The sequence below is a fragment of the Pristis pectinata genome, chromosome 10, assembly GCF_009764475.1.
Source record: "Pristis pectinata isolate sPriPec2 chromosome 10, sPriPec2.1.pri, whole genome shotgun sequence".
Taxonomy (NCBI): Eukaryota; Metazoa; Chordata; class Chondrichthyes; order Rhinopristiformes; family Pristidae; genus Pristis; species Pristis pectinata.
The window spans coordinates 96,229,383-96,256,128 of record NC_067414.1 but is presented as its reverse complement, the minus strand read 5'-3'; the positions used below and the strand labels follow the sequence as shown (position 1 = coordinate 96,256,128).

Below are 26,746 nucleotides of genomic sequence, written 5' to 3'. Positions count from 1 at the left end.
AAAACTGATGTAGTCTGTATTTCAAAGTGTAATGAACTGTTCCAGAGTCTGGATTTCACAGGCAAGTAGACTTGAATTCCATCATTTATCTCACATGTTTACCACAGGCACACTCGCTCTCTCACAATGTCTCATGTAGTTTATCACAATCACACCTGCGTGTTTGCTCATGTACAGTATTTCACCCTTCATACTTTATTCATTCATGGCATTGTGTAAGTTGCTGGCAACGGCAGCATTATTGTCCTGAATCTTAGTGACCATTTCAGAGACAGTGGTTACATATTGGTCAGACTGGGTTATGACAGTAGAATTCCTCCTTCAAAAGATATGTGTTCTTAAGCCAATACTGTACTTTGATCATGATTGCAGAGCAAGCATTTAAATTCCAATCATATTGAAATTAATTGTTTCCACTGATTTGAACAAATGCCTCCAAATCAGCAGTCCATACCTTTTGGATTCTCACTCTCACCCTCGTCCTCACTCTCTTCAGGGAAGATCATACAGATGAGATAGAGGGATACCATGTTCGTGGACAAGAAGGCTAGTGAATTAGTTGAGCTTAGCAAAGCCCCAGCTGTGACATGAAAGAACATAGATAGTAGCTCCAAGTTTGTCAGATTAAAGAGGGAAACAGGTCAGACCTCAAGGTGGATCTTTACTGAAGGATTGAGGAATCTTCCTTTTTTCCTTTGTAGGGTGAGGCATTTATGAATGGGTAATAGTACAGTAATGCCTTGTAAATATATCATTAATGTGGAAAAATATCTCAAGGAGCTGCTTGGTGTATGGTGGTGTTGCAGTTGTTAAGTTACTGGACTAGTAACATTGAGTAAATAAAAACAAAATGCTGAAATACACAGCAGGTCAGGCAGCATCTGTGTTGAGAGAAAGAGAGAGAACGTTTCACGTCAGTGACTTTTTATAAAATAAGATCTGGATGACTAGAGGCATGAATTCAAATCCCTCCTTGGCAAATGTGGAATTTAAATTCAGTTAACAATCTGAAATTTTTTAAAGTAGTTCCACTTGTACACTAATGGTCAGTGTTGTGGCGTTTCAAAAGCTGTTCTTCTCTTTATGCAGGGACATCAAACCAGACAACATTCTTCTGGATGTAAATGGGCACATCCGACTAGCAGACTTTGGCTCCTGTCTCAAGCTCATGGAAGATGGGACAGTAAGTTAGGAGTAACTTTTATTTTTAAATAGATTGTACTGCAATTATATTTAGTCAAAATGTAAATGGGATATGTTGCATCATTATTATTTCTAAATTGTGTGTCCAGATTCAGATTGAGGCTCTTCTTGTGACATGTATTAGTCCTAACTTCCCCCCTTTTCCATTCCACCTCAATGCCACAATGTGCTGTTTCCCAAATCAAGTGTCCTTGGGACTTTGATTTGTGCTGTGGAGACCCAGGTGTCAAAGCAGTCCTCAAATGGGTCCATATAACTTGAGCCTTGTTGATTAAGTGAGGCAATAAAAACAAAATCCTGCTCAATTTATATTAGTACCAAACATACTTCACTAAAACATCCAGGGAGTAAAATTGTTCTACGAAGCACCAGTTCAAAAAGTCAGCCAGCTGGATATTGTCAGAATAAAGTGCCTCTTATTCCAAATACCTGACTGGGTATTGTTTTAAACTGATCTTGTTTGTTATGGTGCACTCAGTGTGTTAATTTTGTAAAGGATCTGCAGTCAAACAATTATTTGTATCTGAGTAATAGATTAAAAGTTGTTGTAGATTTTAAATAAACTTTCATGGCAACAAGAGAGCTACATTTAGTAAGTTGAGCCAAGTGACCTCCCACATCTGTTCTTATTTCTGTGATGTGCTCATGTCACGTTCCTTTTTATTTCAGCGAACGATTACTCTACTCAGCAAGGATCAGGTAACCCAGGCAGGCAGCACGTATGTGTGTCTCACGCTCTGTCCACCAGTTTGAGCACTGGGGACCATGCTGCACTTCACCTGCACCACAAACCAAACATAGGGCAGAAATATACAACTTCCACAGTCAACGTACACCCTCATGATTAAATACAGAACTTACCCTGACTTTTACCAGGATTATCAGGTTTTAAATACCTGACACTTTGAATAAATACCTCACCACCCATTCCTTTACTGGGATGAGATACCTCCCAGCCCTATACCATCATTAAAACCTCATTCACCCAGCCTCTGCCATGAATAAACTCCTTGTTTGCTCACCCCTTTACCATGTTTTGATACTTCACTACTCATCTATCACCTTTACCAAGATTAAATACCACACTTATCCAGACTTGACGGGGTATAACCTATTCAGACATACAGGTGAACACATAAATTTTGCATGATACCATATAAAACCTACAAGACACATTATGGTTTGTTGGTCCTACACTCCTGAGGCGCACCCTGCATGAATGCTTACTATATACATCATTAGCTATAGGTGTATATTTACTCTTGTATGTGCATATGCATAGACAATTACACTGCCGTGCCACTGTTGGATCCACAAGCTATATCTTGCCAGCACAGTGTACAACTGCTGCACACCATTTATATAATTGTTCACTTACTAAATTCTCAGTGAAGCTTTCAGCATATTTTTCTGATATTTCATTGAAAACAAGTTCTGTATGTAAATATTTGGTGTCATCTCATTGGATAAATTGGAACGCTTTCCACAGTTCCTGTATCCATGCAAGTATTCCTTTCATGGGGGTCAACTTCTGCAGTTAACCCATGGTGGTCAGGTTTCCTTAGCTGAGGAAAAATATAGTTTATGTACTAAACTACGTGTGCCTTTTAATTCCCACACATTATTTCCCATGGCACAAAGTTGCATGTTTTAGCTGGTTTAAGGATGCTTTTGCTCACTTTCGGCTGAGTTAATTCTGCTTAGAGTGCTTGTTGCAACTGGATTATCCTCATTCTCAGTACCTCAGTTGAGGGGACTTAGGCAAGGGTATACTAGCAAATTTCACATTGACTTCTGGACTTAAGTATAGGTACTTTTCTTTCAAGCCACAGAGACAGCAGTTGATATTTTCTATGCCTTTTATGTTGGAAGTGATGAAGCTGAATTGTTTTATACAGTATACTATTGAATTTGGTCATGTAAGTTAACAAGGCTCCTTCAAGAAAACCACAGCTTTCAAGATTCCCTGCTTGTCACAAGCCTTCCTGACCTGGAAATTTATAATCAGCCTTTCTTCATCGCTGGGTAAAAATTCTGGAACTCTCTGAAAACAGCACTGTGGAAGTATCTTCGCCACAAGGACTGCAGTGGTTCAAGGCAGCAGCTCATCACCACCTTCTCAAAGGCAATTGAGAGGGGCAATAAATGCTGATGGTGCCTGCGTTCTGAAGAAAGATATTGCTGATCCGTTATATGTTCTGTGTTATGAGCAATTGTTGATATATTTTTACAGTTGTATTCATTAATTCAGTGTGGTAATTGGTTTATTATTGTCACGTGCTGAAATACAGTGAAAAGCTTCTGTTTGCGTGCCATCCAGACAGATCATTCCATACATAAGTACGTCGAGGGAGTACAGAAAGAAACCAAAACAGAATGCAGAATATAGAGTTACAGTTACAGAGAAAGTACAGTGCAGGTAGACAAGTAAAGTGCAAGCGCCATGACAAGTAGATTGAGAGATCAAGAGTTCATCTTTATCATATAAGAGGTTTGTTTAAGAGTCTTGTAACAATGAGACAGAAGCTTTAATATGGAAACTTCCACTCTTCTTGATAATGGTACTACTTGTTACTGAAGGAAGTTCTGTTGTTTTTTGAGATGGTCTGATGTGAAGCTGTGTGAAGTATTAGTAATCTAACAAAACAGGTCATAATTGCTACTAAATGGCTCAGAAGGCCCAAAATGCAGTGCTGCTCAAGTCAATGAGAGAAAGAACTTGCACTTATTTGGAACTTGCCCTGTTTTCAAATGCTTCACAAAGAAGAAAAGTTACAGAATGTTACTTGGTAGGTAAGTTAGAAGGCCAGTTTAAACATAGCAGGGTATAATAAATGTCAATATTCCACGAGTGATTGTTGAGTGAAGAAAGTTGGATAAGACACCTAGAAGACTTGCTTAATGTTCCTCATAATGCCAAGGTATTTTCTTTTATATCACTTGTCCAGGCAGATGCACTTTGGTGTAATATTTCACCTATAGATGTATTATCTAACAATACACTACTCCAGGAGTGCCATCCTGAAATGTGCCTAGCTTATGAGCTCAAGTTCTAGAATGGGGTTTGAATCTGTAATGTTCTGCCTCAAAAGGCAAGAGTTCTACAATGAGAGAGTAGACATATCAAACAATGCCTTGTCAGATTCTGTGTCTATATTTCAAAGTAGAGCTGGGGATGTCTTCCTAATGTCCAGGCCAATATTTATTCTTTAGTCAGCATCACTGACAGGTTATCCAAATATTATCTCATTTCTGTTTGTTTGAGCTTGCTGTGCAGAAATCGGCTCTTGCGTTTCCTACGTTTACAACAGTGTCTGCACTTCAAAAAGTGCTTCATAGCTGTAGTCTTTTGAGATAATGAGGTTCTGGAGCTACTATAGAAATGCCAGTCTTTGTTCCCAATGGATTGGAACCTCTTCCATGTAACACCACGTGTATCCTGCCTAATAGTGTTGAAACTTAGCACCTTGCTAAAAAATTGACCTTCACCGTGGTCTCATGCTAACATAACTCCATACTTTCCATCAAACCTACACTCCTCCTTCATCTTCGCGCACTGCACCTCCCCCCCCCCCCCCCCCAACCTTCCTTTGACAGTCATTTTATTGGTTGTCATGTACTGAATAATTGATTTGGTAGGCTTATCAGATGGCTTTTTGCTCTGCAACCCAGCAGTGAGCCCTTATTTTCATGTAGGGAATATTTAATAAATCAGTATAAATGTAATGCTTTTCATCATGAAACATATACGTGGGACAGACACTGAAGCTGGATTATGTTAGTGAGTCGCTGTGTAAGTTATATGTTAGATTAGCTGGTTACCTCCCAGTGGAACAGTGCAATTGAAACAAACTGTCACCTCCTCACAATTTAAGAACATGAAGTTAACACGTTCTGACATGGTCTTGGGTGTCTCTGTCATGCATTTCTGGCTATAGACAGTAACATGGCACGGTCATTTACGATTGCAGAAATGCCCTGTGGTTGGGGAAGAAAAGCTGCCAGTGGAGGCACATTTTGTGCACATCTGGGCCACTTTAGTTGATGAAAAGCGCAAGCTCTAGTCCTGAAGTGACTTGCAGTCATTGGAGACGACGTGCACTGGACACATCCATTTATGTAATGGCGTGACAGACCTGAACCACGTTATCTGTGCATATTTCTCCAATCTCTCCAAAAATAAACCACGTTAATGCTCAATGAAGTAAGGCGTACTTTGAAATATGGAGCTGACCCAACCCTTGGTGTTAAATCATTTCGATCAAATTTATTTAGTTAGATTGATATGTGGAGCTCGCTGCCAAAGGTGTTACAATCAGACACAGTAGTAAGTATAAGAGACATTTAGACAGCCACTTAAATAGACAAGGCAAAGAAGGTTACTGTCCTAATGCTGGCAAAGGGGGGTTAGTGTAGAAGGACAAAAAGGTCAGCGTGGACATGTTGGGCCAAGGGCCCATTTCTAGGCTTTATGACTTTGGCTCTATTATACTATTCTGTCCATAGAATAACATTAAAATAATGCACAAACTTCACTGTTTCACTTCAGGGAGTTGTGTTGCTTGATATACAACCCAACTCCTCTACATTTTTCTTGCCTTGAATCTGGTTTTGCTGAGGTCTTTCTGCCTTAGCAGCTTACCTGTAGCAAAAGCTTGGCCACTTTTTATTTAAGGCCTCTGACAACCAGAAGGCAATCCAAAACTGCACAATGAATTTCAAATGTTTACTATATTATTATTTACTGAAAACATCAAAGATATCTTACTACTATTTTATTCTCTTCATTAAAATGTTTTTTTTCAAATTCCTAATTTGTTTCTGTAGAAACTATTGTAAAAAAAAATAATTGCTGGTAATACATAGTTGTCTAGGTTGGTTGAGCATCACATGCAAATTGTTAACATTTATTCCATATGTAATTTCTTTCTGTGTTCATTCTTGTCATTTGTTTTGTAATACAGAATTTCGTTATCACATAGGGTTAAGTCTATTGAAAATTGGAAGAATTACTGCAGGCCAGAGTATAAAAGTTGTCTAGTGATAGAGTTGTCTAGTGCCAGTTATTGATCTCGCACGTTGCCAGTCAGCGAAGTAGCTGGTGGGGATGAGGATAGGAAGTGGAAAGAGAGCATGTGCTGAGAATTTGCTTCTGGGATGTTACTGATGCAATTAAAACTGAAAGTGCTTGTTAGTGTTTAGTAGCTAAGGCAGCATCTAGCAGAGCAGAAACAAAGCTAATGTTTCAAGTCAAGCAGGGGTTACTCCCGTATTTAGTATAGACTCAGTGGACCTTCGGCAAAGCTTGCATTTCATGCTTTCTCACATCCAGTTGGGAAAAATGCTTTTCAAAGGGACCCTCAAGAAGTTGAGCAAATGCTTGAGACCATCAGGATTTGGCAGGATTGGCTTGGGTGAAGTTTAAACATAACAGTTGTGATCCAGCTTTAGTACGAATGCATGGGATCTAATATCTTATGTTTCTAATGCAGGTCCAGTCTTCTGTGGCAGTGGGGACCCCTGACTACATTTCCCCTGAAATTCTTCAGGCCATGGAAGACGGCAAAGGAAAATATGGGCCAGAATGTGACTGGTGGTCACTCGGTGTTTGCATGTATGAAATGCTTTTCGGGGAAACTCCTTTCTATGCGGAGTCTTTAGTGGAGACATATGGGAAGATCATGAATCACAAAGTGAGTATTGTGTAATGTTCCATCCATTCATGTCTTTTGTTCCTTATGTTTTCTTCTGTCAAATATTAATCATATTTAGTTCCACACAAGTTATTTAACGGCCCAAAATCTTATATAGTTAATCACCCATATGTCAGAGGCGTGTACTTTAGATGTGATGGTGTGACATTCCTGAACCAGATTATCTGTGGATTTTTCTCCAATCTCTCCAAAAGCAAGCTAGGAACATACACCTTGTCAAATAATCAAATGTGTGTGGGTCTTTAAAGGGATGCACTGTTTTGATATGTTGCTTTGATGGACATACAGTAAGTTAATGGTTGGTTGGTCAGCGCCTTCTCCTTTTATGAATGGTGAGGCTTGTGACAAGATAAACTTGCGAAGATTGGCAAATTCAAGGGAGCATAGAAACTGGTATGTTTTAGGAGAGACGGAGTTAACTTCTAAATGTAGAAAATATGTATGGTCCTACTGTAGAAACATTTGAAACTTTTGCCTTGCTTCTGGCACAGGAACTGATAATTTGTTTCAACCTAGTGCCTATAATCTGCAGTGAGGGCTGAGGATCAGTAATTTGATCACATCAGATAAAATGCAAAAAACTGCAGATGCTGGAAATCTGAAACAAAAACAGAAAAAGCTGGGAATATTCAGTAGGTCAGATAGCATCTGTGGAAAGAGAAACAGAGTTAATGTTTCAGATCAATGACTTCAGAACTACTGAAGCAGTTCAGAATAGTTACAAAACTGGCATCAGTGTAGAAAATTGTCCAGGTACATCTTGTTCACAGATGCAATCTGTCTAATTATTGCCCAGTCAGTCCACGCTCAATCATTAAGGAAACCATGAAGGTCTTGTGACAGTGCCAGCAAGTAGAATGTACTTGCCAATAATATGCTTATTGATGCCCAGGTTGGGTTTCAGCAGGGCCACTCACTCCAGACTGTTTAAAACTTGGTCCAAACGTGGAACTTAAGAGCTGAGTTCCAGAAGTGAGGTAAGAAGGATTGCTGTTGACGTCAAGGCAGCACTTGACCCAAGTGTGGTATCAAGAAGCCCTGGAACTAACCCTAACTGTTTTAACAGCATCTTCCAAACCCACAACCTCTACCACCAAGGGAGACGTAGAGATGCATGGAAGCACCACTGCTTTTAGGATTCCCTCTGTAAAAGGCCTGAGAAATATATCATCATTCCTTCTTCGTCATTGATCTCACAGTTGGAATTGCCTACCCAATGGCACTGTGGGAGCACCTTCACTCAAGGACTGTGACAATTTCAAAAGGCTGCTGACCACCACCTTCTCACTTGAGGATGGGCAATAAATGCGGGCCTGACCAATGAAACCCACATCCCAAAGAAATGGTAAAATGAAAAAGAACTTTGGTCCTGTCACTATGCTCATATATTCCCTTTTTGACCACCCACTACAATCTCTGCTTCTCACTATCCTTGCTCCCAATACCTGCTTCCTCACCTCATTTCCTGCTGCATCCCCATCCTCAAATCCCTCCATTCCCTCTTCCTGACTCTCCAACAAAGCCTTCTAATGATAATTCTGATAAAAATGTTGTCAAAGCCGAAGTTGTTCCTGCAACTGTGTGCATGTGTGCACACATAGGCCACGTAAGTGAGGTGTGGCAGGTGTTTTGAGAACACACTGATGTACTTGTTTGAGAATTCTCTCCTCCTGGCTGAGATGCTTTGGAGCCTGTTGCTTGGTACAGTAAAACTCTAGTCATCCAGCATGTAAAGGACTTTGGTTGCTGGATTGACAGATTTTCTGAACTATTGGATGTTATTAATACCACCACTCTTTTTTGATTCACTTTTTTTTAGACATTACACAGTATGATAAATTTCAAATGAACTGGGTAAGTAGAAAGGAAACGTAGGAACTGAGGCCCCAGTGAGCAGAAAGGGGACGTGGGAACTGAGGCCCCAGTGAGCAGAAAGGGGACGTGGGAACTGAGGACCCAGTGAGCAGAAAGGGGACGTGGGAACTGAGGCCCCAGTGAGCAGAAAGGGGACGTGGGAACTGAGGTGCCAGTGAGCGGAAAGGGGACGTGGGAACTGAGGCCCCAGTGAGCAGAAAGGGGACGTGGGAACTGAGGCCCCAGTGAGCAGAAAGGGAACGTGGGAACTGAGGCCCCAAGCATTGCCTACTGAGTCACATGCCAAACTATTGGAATTCCAAATAATCAGACAGCCAACTCTCAGAGTTTTACTACATTTGGAGTTGATTGTAGTTTGCTTACTTAGGGATCTTGGTAAAGGAAGAGTAGAACGTGAAGAGTGAATGGTCCAATTTGCAGCATTTCCCTACAGTTTGGAATTGGACTTTCACCTCTGTTTAAAGCATGTTGACAGGTGTCATGTTAATATCAGCAGTAGGCATTAAAACCTGATTTTCTTTACTGATAGCTTAGCAACTCCTGCTTCAGGTTATGTGATTAACTTCTACATTTAACATTTGCACAACCAGGAGCGATTCCAGTTTCCAGTCCAAATCACCGATGTCTCTGAAAATGCCAAGGACCTCATCCGGAGGCTTATCTGCAGCAGGGAGCACCGGCTGGGTCAAAATGGGATTGAAGACTTTAAGAAGCACTCATTCTTTGCCTGCATTGACTGGGATAACATCAGAAACTGTGAAGCACCTTACATTCCTGAAGTCAGCAGCCCCACAGATACATCAAACTTTGACGTAGATGACGACTGTTTAAAGAATTCTGTGAGTTTTGTTCAACCATGAGTTGGAGGGGGGGAATTTAGATTGAAAGAGGTGGTGATAATTTTTTATTAAAAACATATTTGTCTTTATGTAAAGAAATAAATCACAAAAGCTGCAATAGCTTCTTAAAGGTCATTAGAATAAGTCTAGAGTTATAAATTCGTCATAGCATACAGGATGGCTGTTTAGCCAATTTAGTCCGTACCAGTTCTACAAAAGAGCAATCCAGCTAGTCCCACTTCCCCACCCTCTCCTCAGAGCCCTTTAAATTCTTTCCTTTCTGATACTAACCCAGCTTACTTTTGAACATGACAATTGAATCTGCCTTCAGTACAACCCCTGGCAGTGCATTCCAAACTCTAACCATTGGCAGTATATAAAAAAAAATTCATCATATCACTTCTTATTCTTTTGCCAAACACTTTCATTCTATGTTCTTAATACTTGCATCGATGGAAACAATTTATTTATGTCTGTACCCTTCATGATTGGAAATACCTTTATCAGAGCCTCTCAGAACCTCCTCTGTTCTGAAGATAACAATCAAAATTTCTCCAGTCTGTCCACATAATTAAAACCCCTCATCGCAGGAATCACATGGCAAATGTCTGCGCATGATTCCTAAAGTTTTGTGCTCAGAACCGGATATATGATATGATATTCTGGTTGTGGCCAAACCAGTGTTTTACAAAAGTTCATCGTTATTTCCTTGCTGTTGTACATCATATGTCTGTTTATATGCTTTTCTAACCACTCCTCTTATGACTTTGCCTCGCCACCTTCTACAGTAATGCACACATACACCCGGAGATATCTGTTCTTTTACCTCTGTGCCCTTTCTATTGCCTCTTCTTACTGTTCCCACTTTCTCAGCATTCTCTGTCCCCATTCCAACTGCCTGTCTGTATCCTGTTAGCATCCTCCTTGCAGTACACTACAATCCCAAGTTTTATGTTGTCTGCAAATGTGAACAAACTATTATCATCATTAAACTTAGATGGATTCTGGAGTAGTTCTTGCAGATTAGAGAGGAACAAATGTGGCCCCATCATTTAAGAAAGCAGGGAAGGAGAAAATAGGGAACTACCTATCCACTATCCTGACATTGATAGTAGTCGAATCTATTACAAAAGATGTGATATCAAAACATTTGCATACAATATAATTGAACAAAGTCAATCAAGTTTGATGAGTCTATTGGAGTTCTTTGAGGATCCATCAAGTAAAGTGATGAGGGGGAGCCAGTAGATGTGGTGTATTGGGATTTTCAGAAGGTTTTCAACAAGATCCCACAGAGGAAGTTGGTGAACAAGGTCAGAGCACCTGGAACTAGGGATAACGTATCAGTGTGGATTGAGAATTGGTTATAAGAACGGGTCCTTCTAAAGTTGGCACTTGTGACAAGTGGGGTACCACAGATGTCAGTGGTTATGAACTACTCACAATCTATATTGATATTTTGTCTGAAGGGACCAGATGTAACACTTCCAAGCTTATTGGTGACATGAAACTGAGTGGGAATGTGGGTAGTAATGAGGGCATAAAGAGACTTCAAGGAGAAAAGTGAGTTGATAACAATGCAGATGGAATACAATATGGGACAAATGTGAGGGAATGCACCCCGATAGAGAAAAACATGAATGCTGAGTACTTTTTCAGTTATGAGAGGTTGGGAAACGTTGGTGTTCAAAGGAACCTAGGTACCCTTGGACACGTCACTGTAAGTTAATGTACAAGTGTTGCAGGGAGGGATTTCAAGAGGATTTGAGTGAAAGGAGAGCCAAGTATATGCTCTTCTTTCTTAAGGAGGGAGTGCAACAAATATTTGTCCAACTAGTTCCTGTGGTGGCAGATCTGTCGTACAAGGAGGCATTGAATAGGTAAACCTTGTATTCTCTAGGATTTAGAAGATTGAGAGGTGTTATCATTTGAACATATAAAACTCTTGGAGGGCTCAACAGGTTAGGTACAGGGGGGATGTTTCCCTGGCTAAAAAACCGCGAACCAGAAATCAATGTCTCAAAATAAGGGTTAGGCTATTCCGGACTGAGGTGAGGAGAGATTTCTTCACTCAGGAGGTGAGGCTTTGTACTTTTGTACCACAGAGGTCTGTGCTGGCTCAGTCATTGATTGCATTCAAACCAGAGATCAGGGGATAAGAGGATAAGGCAGGAAAATGCTGTTGAGGTAGGAGATCAGCAATGATCTTGTGGAATGGCTAAGCAGTCTTAAGGGGCCAAGTGGCCATTCCTGCTCCCACTTCTTGTGTTTTCACACAAACTCCAAACCCAACCTATTTCTTGAGCAACACAAACACTCTATATGTTGGCATCAGAATTTAGTTGTAGCTTTAGAATCAGTTATGAAGCCCATTGTTAAAGTGTAGTGATTGCAGCATCTGGTTTGGAAGTAATTGGGTTATTTTTGGACTACACTTTTCCACTTACACCCTCGATCCTCAGGTTAACTCACCAAACCATTTGTATTGACATACGCTTTATCTCACTCACCTACGCCATGCCTCGGCACCCTATGCCTTCCCTTTGCACCTCACACCTTATTGCATTAAGAGTAAGCTGTTTTGAATAGAGTAAAAGGCAGGCAAGAGGTGTAGGTTTATTCATTTAACATATCATATATCCAGCCACTCTTGTAACCCCAAAGTAAGTATCCCATTGTACAAATTATGACCATTTCCATAAACAACTCTGATGAAACAGTTGATCAATAAAGAACCAGTCTTTTTTGGCCTTAACATAGCAATATAGGTAATTTCTTAGAATCCTCCTTTTGCACACAAACTTGTTGAACTTGAATTTCTCCATCAGAAACCAAACTTATTAAATGAGTAGAGGCTGTTAAGCAACAACCTACATTATCAGTCAGGAAAGGAGCTTGAAGCCATCATCAGATTAACATTTCTCACAACGAAGTGTAAGACAGTTAAACTTGGCTTCTGTTGTGTTTCAGGAGACGATGCCTCCACCTACACACACGGCTTTCTCTGGGCATCATCTTCCCTTTGTAGGGTTCACGTACACCACGAACTGGTAAGTGCATTGAATGGTTTGTGAAGTTATCGGAGCTGGTGGTTATAATCTTTCAGCATCTAATATAATACAGCGATACTGGAGTGTCTTTTACTTCAGAGTACGCACTAATATTTATATTTTCAGTTTGTAGGAAAGACCACAAATCACATGTTTGCAGGTCATTATGTTCCATCTAGATGCTGAAAGTCTGCTAATCAGCTTCTCATGCTCCTTGCTTATTTTATGGAAGAAGGGTCCTGACCCGAAACATTGACCGCCTGCTTTTCTCCACGGATGCTGCCTGGCCTGCTGAGTTCCTCCAGCATCAGAGTGCTTTTCATCCTTTACCACCTCTATTCACCTGCATTGCCACTTTCAGAGAGCTATGGACTTGGACCCCAAAATCCCTCTGTACATCAATGCTTTAAGGGTCCTGCCATTTACTACATACTTTACTCGAAGCTCTATTTATTGTGTACTTTCCTCTTGTATTTGACCTTGCATTTACCTAGTTGTAATAACAAAACAAATATCGGAAGGATGACTGGGAGTTGCGTTCCTAGAAAACAATCTGTATCATGATTTTCTGTAATGTGAAGCTGTGTCGTCTGTGTATGTGTCAAGGAAAAGTGAGTTGTAAAAAAAATTTGTGTTTATTTATTTACTTTTTTTCTACATGAATTCCATAAAAGCATGTTCTGTTCTATATCTCAATTTTGTGATTTGTGAATTCTGTAAGGGCAAATTTCCATTACCTGTATCTCCTTTACTGTAGATGCTGGCATTTTGGAACTGCAAGTGGTTGTGCCCAAAAAAACAACCCATTCTCCAACAACAAATAATCTGCTGGAGGAACTCAGTGGGTCGAGCAGCATCAGCATCGTTGATGCTGCTTGGTCTGCTGAGTTCCTCCAGCAGATAGTTTGTTGCTCCAGATTCCAGCATCTGCAGTCTCTCGTGTGAACCCATTCTCCAGATTCAGAAAGAACCGTTCAAGGTCAATCAGTATCCATGACTTTGCATTCCTTAATCATTCCACTTTTTGAGAGCAGTATTTAGGAACGTAGCAAGGAAACTGTACATAACACTGTGCTGTTGTCACCATTCTAAGTGCCATTGTGTCAGATGATAGCTCTGCTGCTTTCTCCACATTCTTAGAAGATTCCCTTGTAGGTATATTGAAGACTGACTAACTCAAAATTTTTCAGACCATGATCAATCTATTGACAGTTGCAGTGAGAAAGAAGGCAGGTTTTCACAGATCTAGTTATGTGTTGGTTACAGTTCAAGCATCATTGCTAACTCCAGATACATATCATCCAGTTAGCAGGACTTGTTTCTCAGGAGTTGTGCTTATTTTTCACACATGCTACCTCTGTAGAGTTTCCAATTCTAATATTCAGTTGCTGATATCCTGTACTGCTTCACACCAGTAATTATGCAGAGTTTATTTTTAATGCATTGGTGCTCTTTCAGTATTCTGTCTGACAGAAGTAGTCTGAGAGATGCCGCTGGATCATCCTCGACAGACATTGATATCAACGTTCAGCGGACTTTAGAGGACAGCTTGGCCACAGAGGCTTATGAGAGGAGGATACGACGTTTAGAACAAGAGAAACTTGAACTAAGTAGAAAACTTCAAGGTGAGAGCTCAACGGTTCTCTGGTTCCATTATTAAGCAATATTCCTGCTGCCCGGAAAACTAAACTATATTGTTGAACTTGTGAGCCTGTGCAATACGTTTGCCCTTCAGGCTATTGGATCTTATCCTTGCATCTCCAGCTTCTTCTCTTAACATCCTTGTCATCCATCTGGACAAATGGTCTGTATGCTGTATCACTTATTCAATAACAGATGCAATTGATTGTGATTTAAGTTCTTGAATTGAGTACTTTTTGCTTAGGTAAAGGGCAGTAATGAAAAAAAGAGATGGGAATTGAATGTAATTAAGAATGGTTCTTTAGAGATGAGCCCATTGAACATTTTACAAAAAAAATTTACCCGAGAGGCATTCTTCACGAGCTCAAAGAACGAGCATTATAGAACAGAATCTTCAGATAATTCCACAACCCAACAGATCCTAGTTATCGACTGTGGTCCTGCATGTACTTGAAGCACACGTGACTTTCTAGCAGGACTTTTTAATGTAATTATCTCCTTTCTTTGAATTTGTTACATACATCCTGTCCGCTGCTTTTGTTCAGTGTGAAGTGGTTGATCTAAGCTCCTGATTTTTTATAAGTTGGAGGCACTGCTGTTCCAAATCTGAAGATTCAGGTACTAGGAAGTCACATTTTGTAAAGAGTAAAAATTCCGTATCTATTCAGCCCCACCTTGTAAAACCAGGTGTCTAAATTGAGCTATTACTTTAGTTTTCCGTCAGTGTGCACTCTGATATTTGTCTGGCTTAATCAATGGCCAGAGTCATAGGGTTACACAACATAGAAACAGTCCCTTTGGCCCAAGTTGTCCATGCTGATCAATATATAGATATGCAAAGAGGTGCCCACTTTGCATAACTATATATTGATCAGCAATGCTCCTAGCCTGTGGTCTTTCAGAACAAAGAGAACTATGGGTTTGATTATTAAAAATGACTTTGGATCTCAATGCATTGTCCACTGTACATTCGCAGAATTACTAACAATGGTTCATTTGATTTTGTTTGATAGAATCTACACAGACTGTTCAAGCTCTTCAGTATTCAACTGTGGATGGTCCACTAACTGCAAGTAGAGAATTGGAAATTAAAAATTTGAAAGAAGAAGTAGAAAAATTGAAACAACAAGTATTAGGTATGTATTAAGTTATATATTTAGAATTCAAAAGCCATTTGTTGCTTTGGTCAAATAATGTTGATTAAACCAGTGAATATTCTGAAGGTGCTGTGACAAATATGGCAGAGTTTAGATGTGCTATCCAGAAGGGTGGTAGGAACAAATTTATTGTACTTTTGAAACTGGAATTGGATGAAAAACTGAATTGGGGAAAAAAATGTGAGAAAGATCAGAGGAGTGGGGCCAATTGTATTACTGTCTCAAAAAGGTCTGAGCCATTGATGTCGAGCTAACTAGACTTCTGCTGCACTACAGTTCTAACCTTTTCTCTCACTGTAGAGTGTTTTCTTTGAATAGTTCAGTAATGTTCAGGCATTGAGTCATACGGCACAAACACAGGTCTTTCGGCCCACCATATCCGTCGTGACCATTAAGAACCCTCTTTACTAATCCCAATTGCCAGCACTTAGTCTGTGGCTTTCCATGCCTTGGCCATTCATGCTGCTACAGTTGTTCACAACCTGGCCTTCTGATTCAATCTAAGCTGTGAATAGTAGCCAGTTTTGATTCTGAAAGGGATAGAGTGTCACAGAAAGTATCCTCTGCAGTGGATGTTCCGTTTCAGCCTGTATCGTTCCATGGAGTTACAGGAAGATAAATGTGGGAGGCACTCAGCAGGCTAGCTGGCATCTGTGGAAAAGGAACACTTAACGTTTCAGATCCAGGACCCTTCATCAGAACTGGGAAAGAGAGTAAACAGGGTAGTTTTCAGTGGCAGAGAAGGTGCGGCAGTGATGGATGGAACAAAGCACGTATCTCTGATAGAGTGAGACCAAATGACTTAATGTGGCAGTAAATACTATGTAATGTGTTGCTCTTTGTAGGACTATGGGACATACCCCGCAGGCCAGGCTATATAAATAGAAAAAAGAAAAACTGTGTCAAAATAATGATAGGGAGCTGGTGAGCTCTGATACAGACAGAAAGAAAGAGCGATTACCTAAAGTTGAAGAATTTGATATTGAGTCCTGATGTAACATTTTCCCGTTTTCCTGATTGCTGCTCTGAACAGGAGTTTCCCACAATGAAATAAACTTCCGATGGCCAACTAAGCCAATCAAATGAAACTTGTGCGAAATGGCATAGAATAATAATGGAAGGAGCGTTCTCAGCTCAATTAAACCTGAGAGTTAGTTATTTGAAGAACAATCTGAAGCAATTGAAAGAGCATTTGATGGCTCTGGGCCTGTACTCGCTGGAGTTTAGAAGGATGAGGGGGGGTCTCATTGAAACCTACTGAATATTGAAAAGGCCTGGATACAGTGGACATAGAGTGGACATGGAGAGGATGTTTCCAGCAGTGGGAGAGTCCAGGACCAGAGGGCACAGCCTCAGAATAGAAGGACGTCGCTTTGGAACAAAAATGAGGAGGAATTTCTTTAGCCGGAGGCTGGTGAATCTGTGGAATTCATTGCCACAGACAGCTGTGGAAGCCAAGCCATTGGGTGTATTTAAAGTGGAGGTTGATAGGTTCTTGATTAGTAAGGGCATCAAAGGTTACAGGGAGAAGTCACCCAAATGGGGTTGAGAGGAAAAAATAAATCAGGCATGATCGAATGGCGGAGCAGACTTGATGGGCCAATTGGCCTGATTCCGCTCCTGTGTCCTGTGGTCAAGAATCTTCAGTCTCCATTGCTGTTAGATAAACTTTATGTTCAAGACAGCATTGAATGTATAAGGAATGAGTAATGGAGATTTTACATTTGATTTTGCACATCTGCTAGGAGCAAGCAAATTCGGTTGTAATTCAAGGATCCATTCCTCCATTAACTGCTAGGGTGTCAAGCTAGAAATTTAATCAGAAAAATGCAGATCTTTACTTTTCATTTCGAAAGACCTCCTTTTGTGCTGCAACTTTAACAATCGTGCAATTTAAGGGAAGGAATAGGCCTCTCAAGCCTGCTCCACTACTTAATGAGGTCTTGGCTGATCTAACTTTGACCTCAACTCTGCAATTCCATTTGCCTGTAAGGACCTTTCACTCCTTATCAAGAAGCTCTCTCTTTGTGACTCAAATTTTCAGAGTGCTTCCCACTATTGATGAAGAGTGTTTCAGTGACTCACAACAGTCAGAGAGAAAAACATTCACCTTATCTCTGTCTTCAGTGGACAGTCTCTTTATTTTTTTTAAACAATGACCCCACGTTCGAAATACTCTAAAAGAGCAAACATCCTCTGTACATTCACCCTATCAAAACCCCACAGGACCTTGTATATCTCAATCAAGTCCCCTCTTAAACTCCAGCAGCTACAAGCCTAGCCTGTCCAAACTTGCCTCTTAAGACAACCTGCCCATTCCAGATCATCTTTGAAGTGTTTCCAGCATATTTATATCTTCCCTTAAACTCTTTGTCTTCTTTTTGCGTTAAATGTTACCTTCCACATGTCCACCTTGTCTGTCTCCTCTTGAAGTCCACTCGCCTACTCACGATTGACTACGCTTCCAACTTTTGTGTCATGTGCAGATTTGGGAATTGTGCTCTGTACATCCAAGTGAATAATATAGATTAAAAATAGAGTGACCCTAGTGCCAATCCCTGAACACCAGCAAACTTTGCACTCCAGTCCAAAAGAACAGCTGTTCACTGCTGTTCTCTGTTTCCTGTCACTGTCAATTTTCTATCCTTGCTGCCACTCTATCTTTTATTCAATGGGCTTTAGTGTTATAACAAGCCAGTTGTGCAGCTCTGTATTAAATATCTTACGAAAGGCCATATATGCCACGTCAACTTCATTGACCTTCTCTGTTAGTCTGTAAAAGGATTGTTAATTTATAAAGATTCTATCCAATTAGATAAATATAATTTGCCTTTAGCACTTCCATGCTGGCTTTTCTTACATCCAAGTGACTGCTGATTTAATCCCTGATTATTGTTTCTAAAAGATGCCTCATCACTGATGTTAAACTGACAAGTCTGTGGTTACTTGGTTTATCCTTGCACGCGTTTTGAACCAAGGTGCAACATTTGCATATCTCCTGTCCTCGGCCACCGCCTCTGTATCTACAGACATTTGGAAGGTTGTGTCCAGTCTCACTGGGATTTTCACCCTTGCTTCCCTCGCAGCCTGGGATGCATTCCCTCCGAACTAGGTGATTTATCCACCTGAAGTACAGCCTGGTACCTCTTCGTTGATTTTTAGGTCATCTGTTACCTTAACTACATCTTCCTTGCTGAGACTCCAGCAGCATCGTTTACCTTGGTAAAGGCTCATAGGAAGTACTCCACTATAACTTCAGCCATGACCTCCGCCTCCATCAATTGATCTCCATTTTGGCCCCTGATCAGCTGCACCTTGTACCATACTAGCCACTTACTGTTTGCATGTGTACAAAAGATTCTTGGATTCCCTTTTATGTTTGCTGCCAGTCCTTCCTTGTACTTGCCCACTGCCTCTTTTATGTTTTTCCTTCTACAATCTGTGTGGTTCTCTCTTGTATTAGCAGCCTGACATCTGTCATTTGCTCTTTTCTGTTTTAGTTTGCTCTCTATCTTTAAGGTCATCTAAGGACCTCTGGCTTTAATTGCCCTCTCTTTCTCCCTGGTGGGAATGTATTAGACTATACCCATGCCATCTTTTACTAAAAAGCTGTGCATGGTTCAATTGCAGTTTTGCCTGCCAGTCTTTGATTCCTATTTACCCGAGCCAGGTTTTTGCACCAATAAGTTAAATTATTAAATGTTTATTGCTGAGGAAATTGCTCACAGGAGGAGAGAGGGTAAAGGAAGTTTGCCAATGTTCACTCTCTTTTCCATAACAGATCTTTAATAGATTTTATGTGGCAAATCAAACCAAAATTACATGTCTGACATCTGGGATTGGAAATGCAAGTTCTACTTAGACAAAAGAACTACCATATTTAGGCGAGATTCTCGTCTCTGTTTGTTGCTAAGGTTGCTATAGTAAGTGAAATGAGTTTGGCCGTCTTCCATCTGATATAGATAATTGCACAAATTAGGAAAGCTACTTGGCAGTACCTTGCTTAAGGCTGGCACTGGTATGAACCAATTCCTTTGCAGTCAGGATTTTGTGTCCTTAAGGTTTCGGGTTATGCACAAAGTTGGCTGAGTGCTTTGTGAAAGGTGTTTTCAGCTTTCTCATTTGTCTATGAACTGTGTGTTTGCAGAGGGAGTTTTATCCTGCAAGTATTTCATGTTATCACAGAACAGTGTGAGCTTATAGAGAGATAATATGGAAGGAATAAAAACAGAAAACGCTGGAAACTGTTGTGGCAACATTTGTGGAGAGAGAAGCAGTAAACCTTTCAGGTCGATAACCTTTCATCAGATCTGTTAGAAGTTACAGAAGAGACATTCACTATTGGAAACACTGCAGTGATTTTCAAAAAGAGCTGGATGGATGGGTGGATTATTGTCCTCATAATCTTTTATATGTATTCGTGGTTTGTGTTTTTTTATGTTAAGGAATCAACTGTGATAGATTGCAGGATTCTACACACTTTTAAAAGATATAGGAAGTCATTAGGCCTGCACAGTTCTATGTTATCTTTATAGTCTCAGCTCTTTCATCCTGGTTGTCCTTAGCCTGCTTTCCATTAAGCCTCAGTCTCAACCTTCAGGATGAGGAGACCCAGAATGAAATGTGAAAAATGTTGACTGTAATCACAGCCTGCTGACCCTTGTCCTCTGCGTTTTCAGCTTAAGCAGTTTCCACAAAACCGGGAGTGATTTGTACAAGACCGGGGAAGTGCAAAGGTGGGATGGGCAAGCGTCATTCAATTACACTAAATAAGCAATTGATAAATAAAAGGGCAAGTTGAAAAAAATATATAAAATGCTGGAAATAGTTAGAAAGTGGACGTTTATATAGAAAGCCGCTATCGGTGAATTCCAAATGAAATCTCCTGCTTTAAAAAGTTATTGGCTCATTTGTCAAGCTTTCATTCTTCAAACCTGTGGGGAATTTGAACAAACATGACATTTTATGTATTCAGAACACCATATGTTTTCAATTCCAGGAGAGGGTGGTCAATCAGAGTTTTGACTTTGCTGTGAGCCTTAAAGTAGTAAATGAATAGCAAATATTTCCAAATACTGAAAAGTAAGTATTCAGATAGAAATCAGAACAAACCCACACATATTCTGATGCACTACCCATGAAACTGGAGGTGAACTTGGGCTTTGCCAGGCAGGGAGTTCAGTCTTGGTCAATGTGTACACTGTATTACACCAGCTGCAGTCCTCTTTTCCACTGAATTTTGCCTAGAACAATTGCATGATTTGCTGACGTTTATGAACTTCGGCCGTGTTTACATTATTTTGGCAAATCTTATCTTTTTTCTCTCTCCCTATGTTTTACTTTGGGGATCATGTCGAGTTAATGTGACGAGACATTTCCTAATGAAGCTCCAGCAACTCCAAAGGATATGGGAATACGTTAAAAGAAGTACAGGTTCCTTCCTTTGTTTTTTTTTAAGCTATCGGCCTTAGTAAGCAGGAGGCATTCATCGAGACATGGAAAGAGATAGTACAGAAACAAGCTCTCCAGCCCATGGAGTCTGTGCCGACCACCAAACACCCATATGCACTAATCCTACATTAATCCCATTTTTTTTTATTCTGCCTACATTCTCATTAACTCTTCCTAGACTCTCCCACTCACCTACACACACAGGCTGATATATGGTGACCAATTAACCTACCGACTAGCAAGCCTACTGCATGTGGGAGGAAAGTAGAGCACCTGGGGGAGACCCACAGGTCACAGGGAGAACGTGCAAACTCGGATTGAACCCGGGTCTCTGGTGTTGCGAGCCAGTGGCTCTATTTGCTGCGCTACTGTGCTGCCCGATGGGACTTAGGGGACTTGACTCCATGTTCAAACAAGGTATTTTTAGCCCATTTTTGGAATTGTGAGCAGCTTTTGGAATGCTAACTTCAAAAGTGCTCAGAAGAATCGACACCAAGGATATCAGTGTAAGGACATTGGAAATAGTAACAGGAACAGGCCATTTGGCCCATCATGCCCGCTCCCCTATTAAATAAGAATAAGGCTAATTTTTTTTTACCTCAGCATTACTTTCCTACATTAACCTTATAAACCCTCGATTCTCTCAATATCTAAAAATCTGACAATCCCTATCTAGAATATGTAGGAGCTCCCCGGCTTACGAATGCCTGACTTACAAACACTTCGCACATACGAGTGAGCGTTTGGGAGACCGGCAAGATGGATTTGCCGGCTGCAGTGGGACTGCAGGCAACTTCTGCCATGGGAACTTGATTCACGGCTGCATTTCCGATTTAGAGTCATACAGCACAGAAACAGGCCCTTCGGCCCAACTGTCCGTGCTGACCAAGTTGCCCGTCCAAGCTCATCCCAATTGTCTGCGTTTGGTCCATATCCCTCTAAACCTTTCCTCTCCATGTACCTGTCCAACTGTCTTTTAAATGTCGTTATTTTACCTGCCTCAACCACTTCCTCTGGCAGCTCGTTCCATATACGTTCCACCAGTTCCAATTCCTCTGTGTAAAAATAGTTGCCCCTCCTGTTAAATCTTTCCCCCTCACATTAAATTTTAATGAAACTCTGGCAACACCAAAGGATATGGGGATACATTAAAAGAAGTACAGGTTCTTTTGTTTTTTTTAAGCTATCGGCCTTAGTTTTAAAGCAGGAGGCGTTCATCGAGTCATAGAAAGAGATAGTACAGAAACAAGCTCTTCAGCCCATGGGGTCTGTGCTGACCATCAACCACCCATATGCACTAATCTTACATTAAAAATGTACTTGCGAACTGTTCGGTAATCTCCCCTCTCAGTCCTGATGCTGGGTTTTGACCCAAAATGTCAACAATTAGTTTACCCCCACACCCCCTGCAGATGCTGCTCGATCTGCTGAGTTCCTCCAGCAGATTGCTTGTTGCTCATTTTTCCTTCATATTTGTTTCGTCTTCCCTTAAAGCTACCCATGCAATTTATCAGCCACTACTTGCAGTAGCAAGTTCTAACTTCTTGTCGGTTTTTGACTATTGTTGGATTTGTGGCACCTGGTTGTGGGCGCTCCATGGGGAAACATTTTCTAAATACCTTCATAATTTTAAAGCCTTCTATAGGTCACTTTTAATTATTTTTTCCCAGTGAAAAGAGTCACAGCTTATCAGTATTACCCAATAGTTGTGCCCTGTAGGAATTATCTTCTTAGTTGTGATTTCGTTCTCGTAAATTTTTTGATGACATGGGAACCAAAGCAATAGTGTGCAAGCAAGCTGTCAGCAAGCTCCAGAATTTCTCCATCCGCAATTTGATTTGTTCAAGGTAGACACATGATTCATTGGGAGCAGTGTGGAAGGGTGTTACCTGGTTCTCCATGCAGCACTACATGATTCCTGAGTATTCAAACAGCCACGTTTTTCATTGGAGATCTACAAATAAAATTCTCAGTGGTTTTCTCCTAATTCCACAATATGCAGTCAATGCATATAGATTCCATGTGGTGTTCCATACTGAAGTGCCCATAATGCCTATTTTGAGGACCAGCAATGATAGTTAGAAGAGTCTCTTCTAATTAGGTTTTACTAGGGCAGAGGATTTTTGTGTATTGGGTTGCAGGATGCTGAGGCTGCTGGCTCTTTTTGTATTGGATATCTGAAAAACTTGCTACGTGCTTTGCTTTGAAGTTGGTGGGGTCATTAATACCTGCGTCATGTAGTTAACTATTGCAACATTGTATGGACAGTGCTTTAGGCAATTAAGTTTTTCATTTTTGGTGGATTACTAGAGACTTTTTTATTAATGGGTTGGTGGGATACTGGTAGTGCTTACATTAGATTGGGTGGGCGCTGGTGCTGGTGTATATTTTTACATTGGATCCAGGGTTGTTGGGACAGCTGGTGGCAACCAATCTGATGGTAAGATCCATCACATCATCCTGAACCACCTCAACACATCTGGCATAAGTAGGCTTGGGTTTCCATCATATCCTTGTTTCAGCACCCATCAGCCTTATTACCAACCAAAATAACATAAATACTGCTTTAATATTTTGTTTCTCACACCAGGCTCTCTTTATGATAATGTTTTACTAATGAAGATGGACAGTTTTTAAGATACAAGCAATCTGATTTATCAGTGCTCTGTGAGAAAAGTAACCAATTATCCTTGGCACTTATTCCAGATTCTGGTCACTTGGAGCAGCAGCTCGAAGAAGCAAGCCTCATCAGACGAGATTTTGAAGAGGGCTGCAGGCAAATTAAAGCACTTGAGAAACAAATCAAAACTGCAAAGCAAGAGAAAGAAGATCTTCAAAAGGTAATTGCACATTCAAGTGCTGTTGCTCCTGTCACTTCACAGAAAGGGTGAGGAGGCTAGAATGGTGGCCACAGCTTTTAGAAATATTCACCCATGTTAAACTGAATTTCTTGCAAGTGTCTGATAAAATATGCACAAGGCCAGCTGTAAGCTGATGATGACATGTAACCTGATGGGTCTTGTCTTCCCTTTCTACTTGGGACATCTGTCAACAGCAAAACAAAAAAACAATCTCCTGAAATAATGGCAAAGTGCCACAATAAATTGAGGAACCACAAACAGCATTTGAAAACATACTACAGGTCAGTCATCTGAAAGAGACAAGAACATAGGAATAAAGAGTTAGTAATGAATTCATACAAAGCATTGGATAGGCTACAGTGTGCCGCCTTGAGTTTTTAAATCTAGAATCTCAGAGAGCATGCAAGCTAGAAATGAGAAAATATATTAATGAGCAGAGACTGAAATACCAGAACCATTTCCGCTGGAGAAAGCTAAGTGATTTACAAGCCTAAAATTATGGATGATTTTGACTTGATGAATATGAAAAGACTGTCATGTTGTCAGGTGAGTCAATTATCCTGAGTCTTCAATTCAAAATCCTCATTAAGAGAATGAGGCAAGTGGTTCACGAAATTCACAGCAATTAGCTCAATGAAAGACCGTGGTACTTCTTGTGAAAAACTTGGATTCATTTAATCCTAAGAGTCTCAACCCAACAGCACTGTGAGAGAACTTTCCACAAGGTTCACCACCACCACTACTTTATCAAAGGCATTTAGAGATACGTTAGCCACTCCAGCCATGTCAGTGGGTCATGAATAAATAAAAAATAGTTAACGTGAGCTAGGCGGTTGAAAGCTGAGGAGATTTGGTTTTAGAGCTGGGCCATAATATTGTAGGTGCAGTAAAGGAGGTTAGTACCAAAATCCTGCAACAGTCCAGAAGATTTGGTCCAACTACCAGCTGCAAAACTGCATATTATTTTTATCCTGCCTGCATCGTATTCTCCAACAGTCTTGTACCAGGGAACTCCAGTGCCTCTGCAAATGTAGGATTTGTTACTCACTTATAGTTTGTTCTAATTTCTCGCCCATCATCTTTCATATTCTATCTTACCTTTCTTTATCAATTTCTTGAATTTTAAAATGATCCCTGAGGTAAATCACTTTTCCTTGCAACTTTTGTATTGAATCATTAAATACTAACCATTGCTTGTCCACCATCATAGCTTTTAATATATTCTTCCAATCAACTGCTGCCAATTCTCTTCTCATATCTTCACATACTTTGCTAAGATTCAAGAACTTAATTTTGCATTGAACGGCATCGCTTTCAAACTCAATGTAAAATTCTATAATATTGTGGGCATTCTCCCCCAATGCGCCCTTGGCAACAAGATTATTAATCCCTTCTTGTTGCAGAAAACAAGATCCAAAATAGTTGGTTCCTCAACATATTGATCTAAAAACTCATAGACTCATAACAGATTTAGAATACATTCCATAAATTCATCTTCCACCTTATTACAGCAAATTTGATTTGCCCATCCAATATGTAGGTAAGTCTGTCTTGATTGCTCTTGTGCCCCTGTTACCTGCACCTCTAATTTCCTGATTTGTGTCTCGCTCAATGTTACTATTGCCATTTGATGGCCTGTAAGTAAGTTTTACCTATGTTTCCTGCCCTTTGCTGTTTCTGAGCTCTACCCAAATTGATTCTAATTCCACAACAACACTTCTCACCACTCCTCCCTTATCACCCTGTGTCCTTCCTTAGTGTTGAATGCTCTAGAATATTTCATTCCTGTCTTGGTCACACTGAGGTACATTATTGATGACAGTTAGATCATACCTGATCACTTCTATTTGTGCCATTAATCCATGTAACTAGTTATAAATGCAGTGAGCATTTAAAGTGTCTTTAATTTTATCATTTTAACATTTCCTGTGCATTTCTCTGATAAGGGTGTTGAAGATTAAGAAAGAGTAGTAAAGCCTTTTCATGTTGGAAGATAATTGGCACTTAAGTGACACAGATGTTGCCTGCTTCAGGTCTGGAGACCGTTTGGGTTCAGCTGTCAGCTGGCATAGTCTTCTTCATTGATGAGGAGAGTAAATAGAACTAAACAATGGAATTGCTCGCAAACAGCCCTACTAACCTTGTAATGGAGAAAAGGCCATTACAGTGCATCAGTGGGAGAAGGAGTAAGCCAAAACCACTAAGTGCATTGCACTAAAGGATTCCTACAGTGACGCACAGGATTGCTGTGATTGAACATAAAACAGTACAGCACAAGAGCAGGCCCTTCAGCCCACCATGTCTATGCCGACCATGATGCCAAATAAACTAATCCCATCTGCCTGCATTTGGTCTATATCCCTCTATTCTATGTTTGTTCATGTATATGTCGAAATGGCTCTTAAACATTGCTATCTGCTTCTACCACCTCTCCTGGCACTGCATTCTAGGCACCTACCACTCTCTGTGTAAAAAAAACTTGCCTTGCAAATCCCCCCCCCCCTTCACCTTAAAGCTACGTCCTCAAGTATTTGACATCTCCACATGGGAAGAAGACTCTGACCAGCTACCCTATCTCATAATTTTATATATCAGCTCGCCCCCTCTGCCCCCAGCGGTTCAGAGAAAACAATCTGAGTTTGTCCAACCTCTTGTTATAGCTAATACTCTCCACAATCCAGGCAACATCCTGCTGCACTTCTTCCGCATCCTCTCCAAAGCCTCCACACCCTTCCTATACTGTGCAGATAGAACTATATACAGTACTCCAAATGTGGCCTCACCAAGGGTTTATGCAGTCGCAACAGGACTTACCAACTTGTATACTCAATGCCCCTACCGATGAAGACAAGTATGCCTTCTTTACTACCCTATTCAACTGTGTTTCCACTTTCAACAAGCTAGGGACTGCACCCAAGATCCCTCTATACATCACTGCTCCTCAGGGTCTTGTCA

The 26,746-nt window shown here is 40.6% G+C and overlaps 1 protein-coding gene across 1 annotated transcript in view; it reads left to right on the top strand.

Moving 5' to 3' along the window:
- LOC127575539 (serine/threonine-protein kinase MRCK alpha-like) overlaps positions 1-26,746 on the top strand; it is a 367,516-nt gene that overhangs the window by 227,670 nt on the left and 113,100 nt on the right. Inside the window, 7 exon segments of the mRNA XM_052025471.1 lie at positions 1,090-1,183; positions 6,696-6,896; positions 9,383-9,631; positions 12,602-12,681; positions 14,140-14,306; positions 15,336-15,458; positions 23,637-23,770. Of these exon segments, the coding sequence (XP_051881431.1) occupies positions 1,090-1,183; positions 6,696-6,896; positions 9,383-9,631; positions 12,602-12,681; positions 14,140-14,306; positions 15,336-15,458; positions 23,637-23,770 (1,048 nt within the window).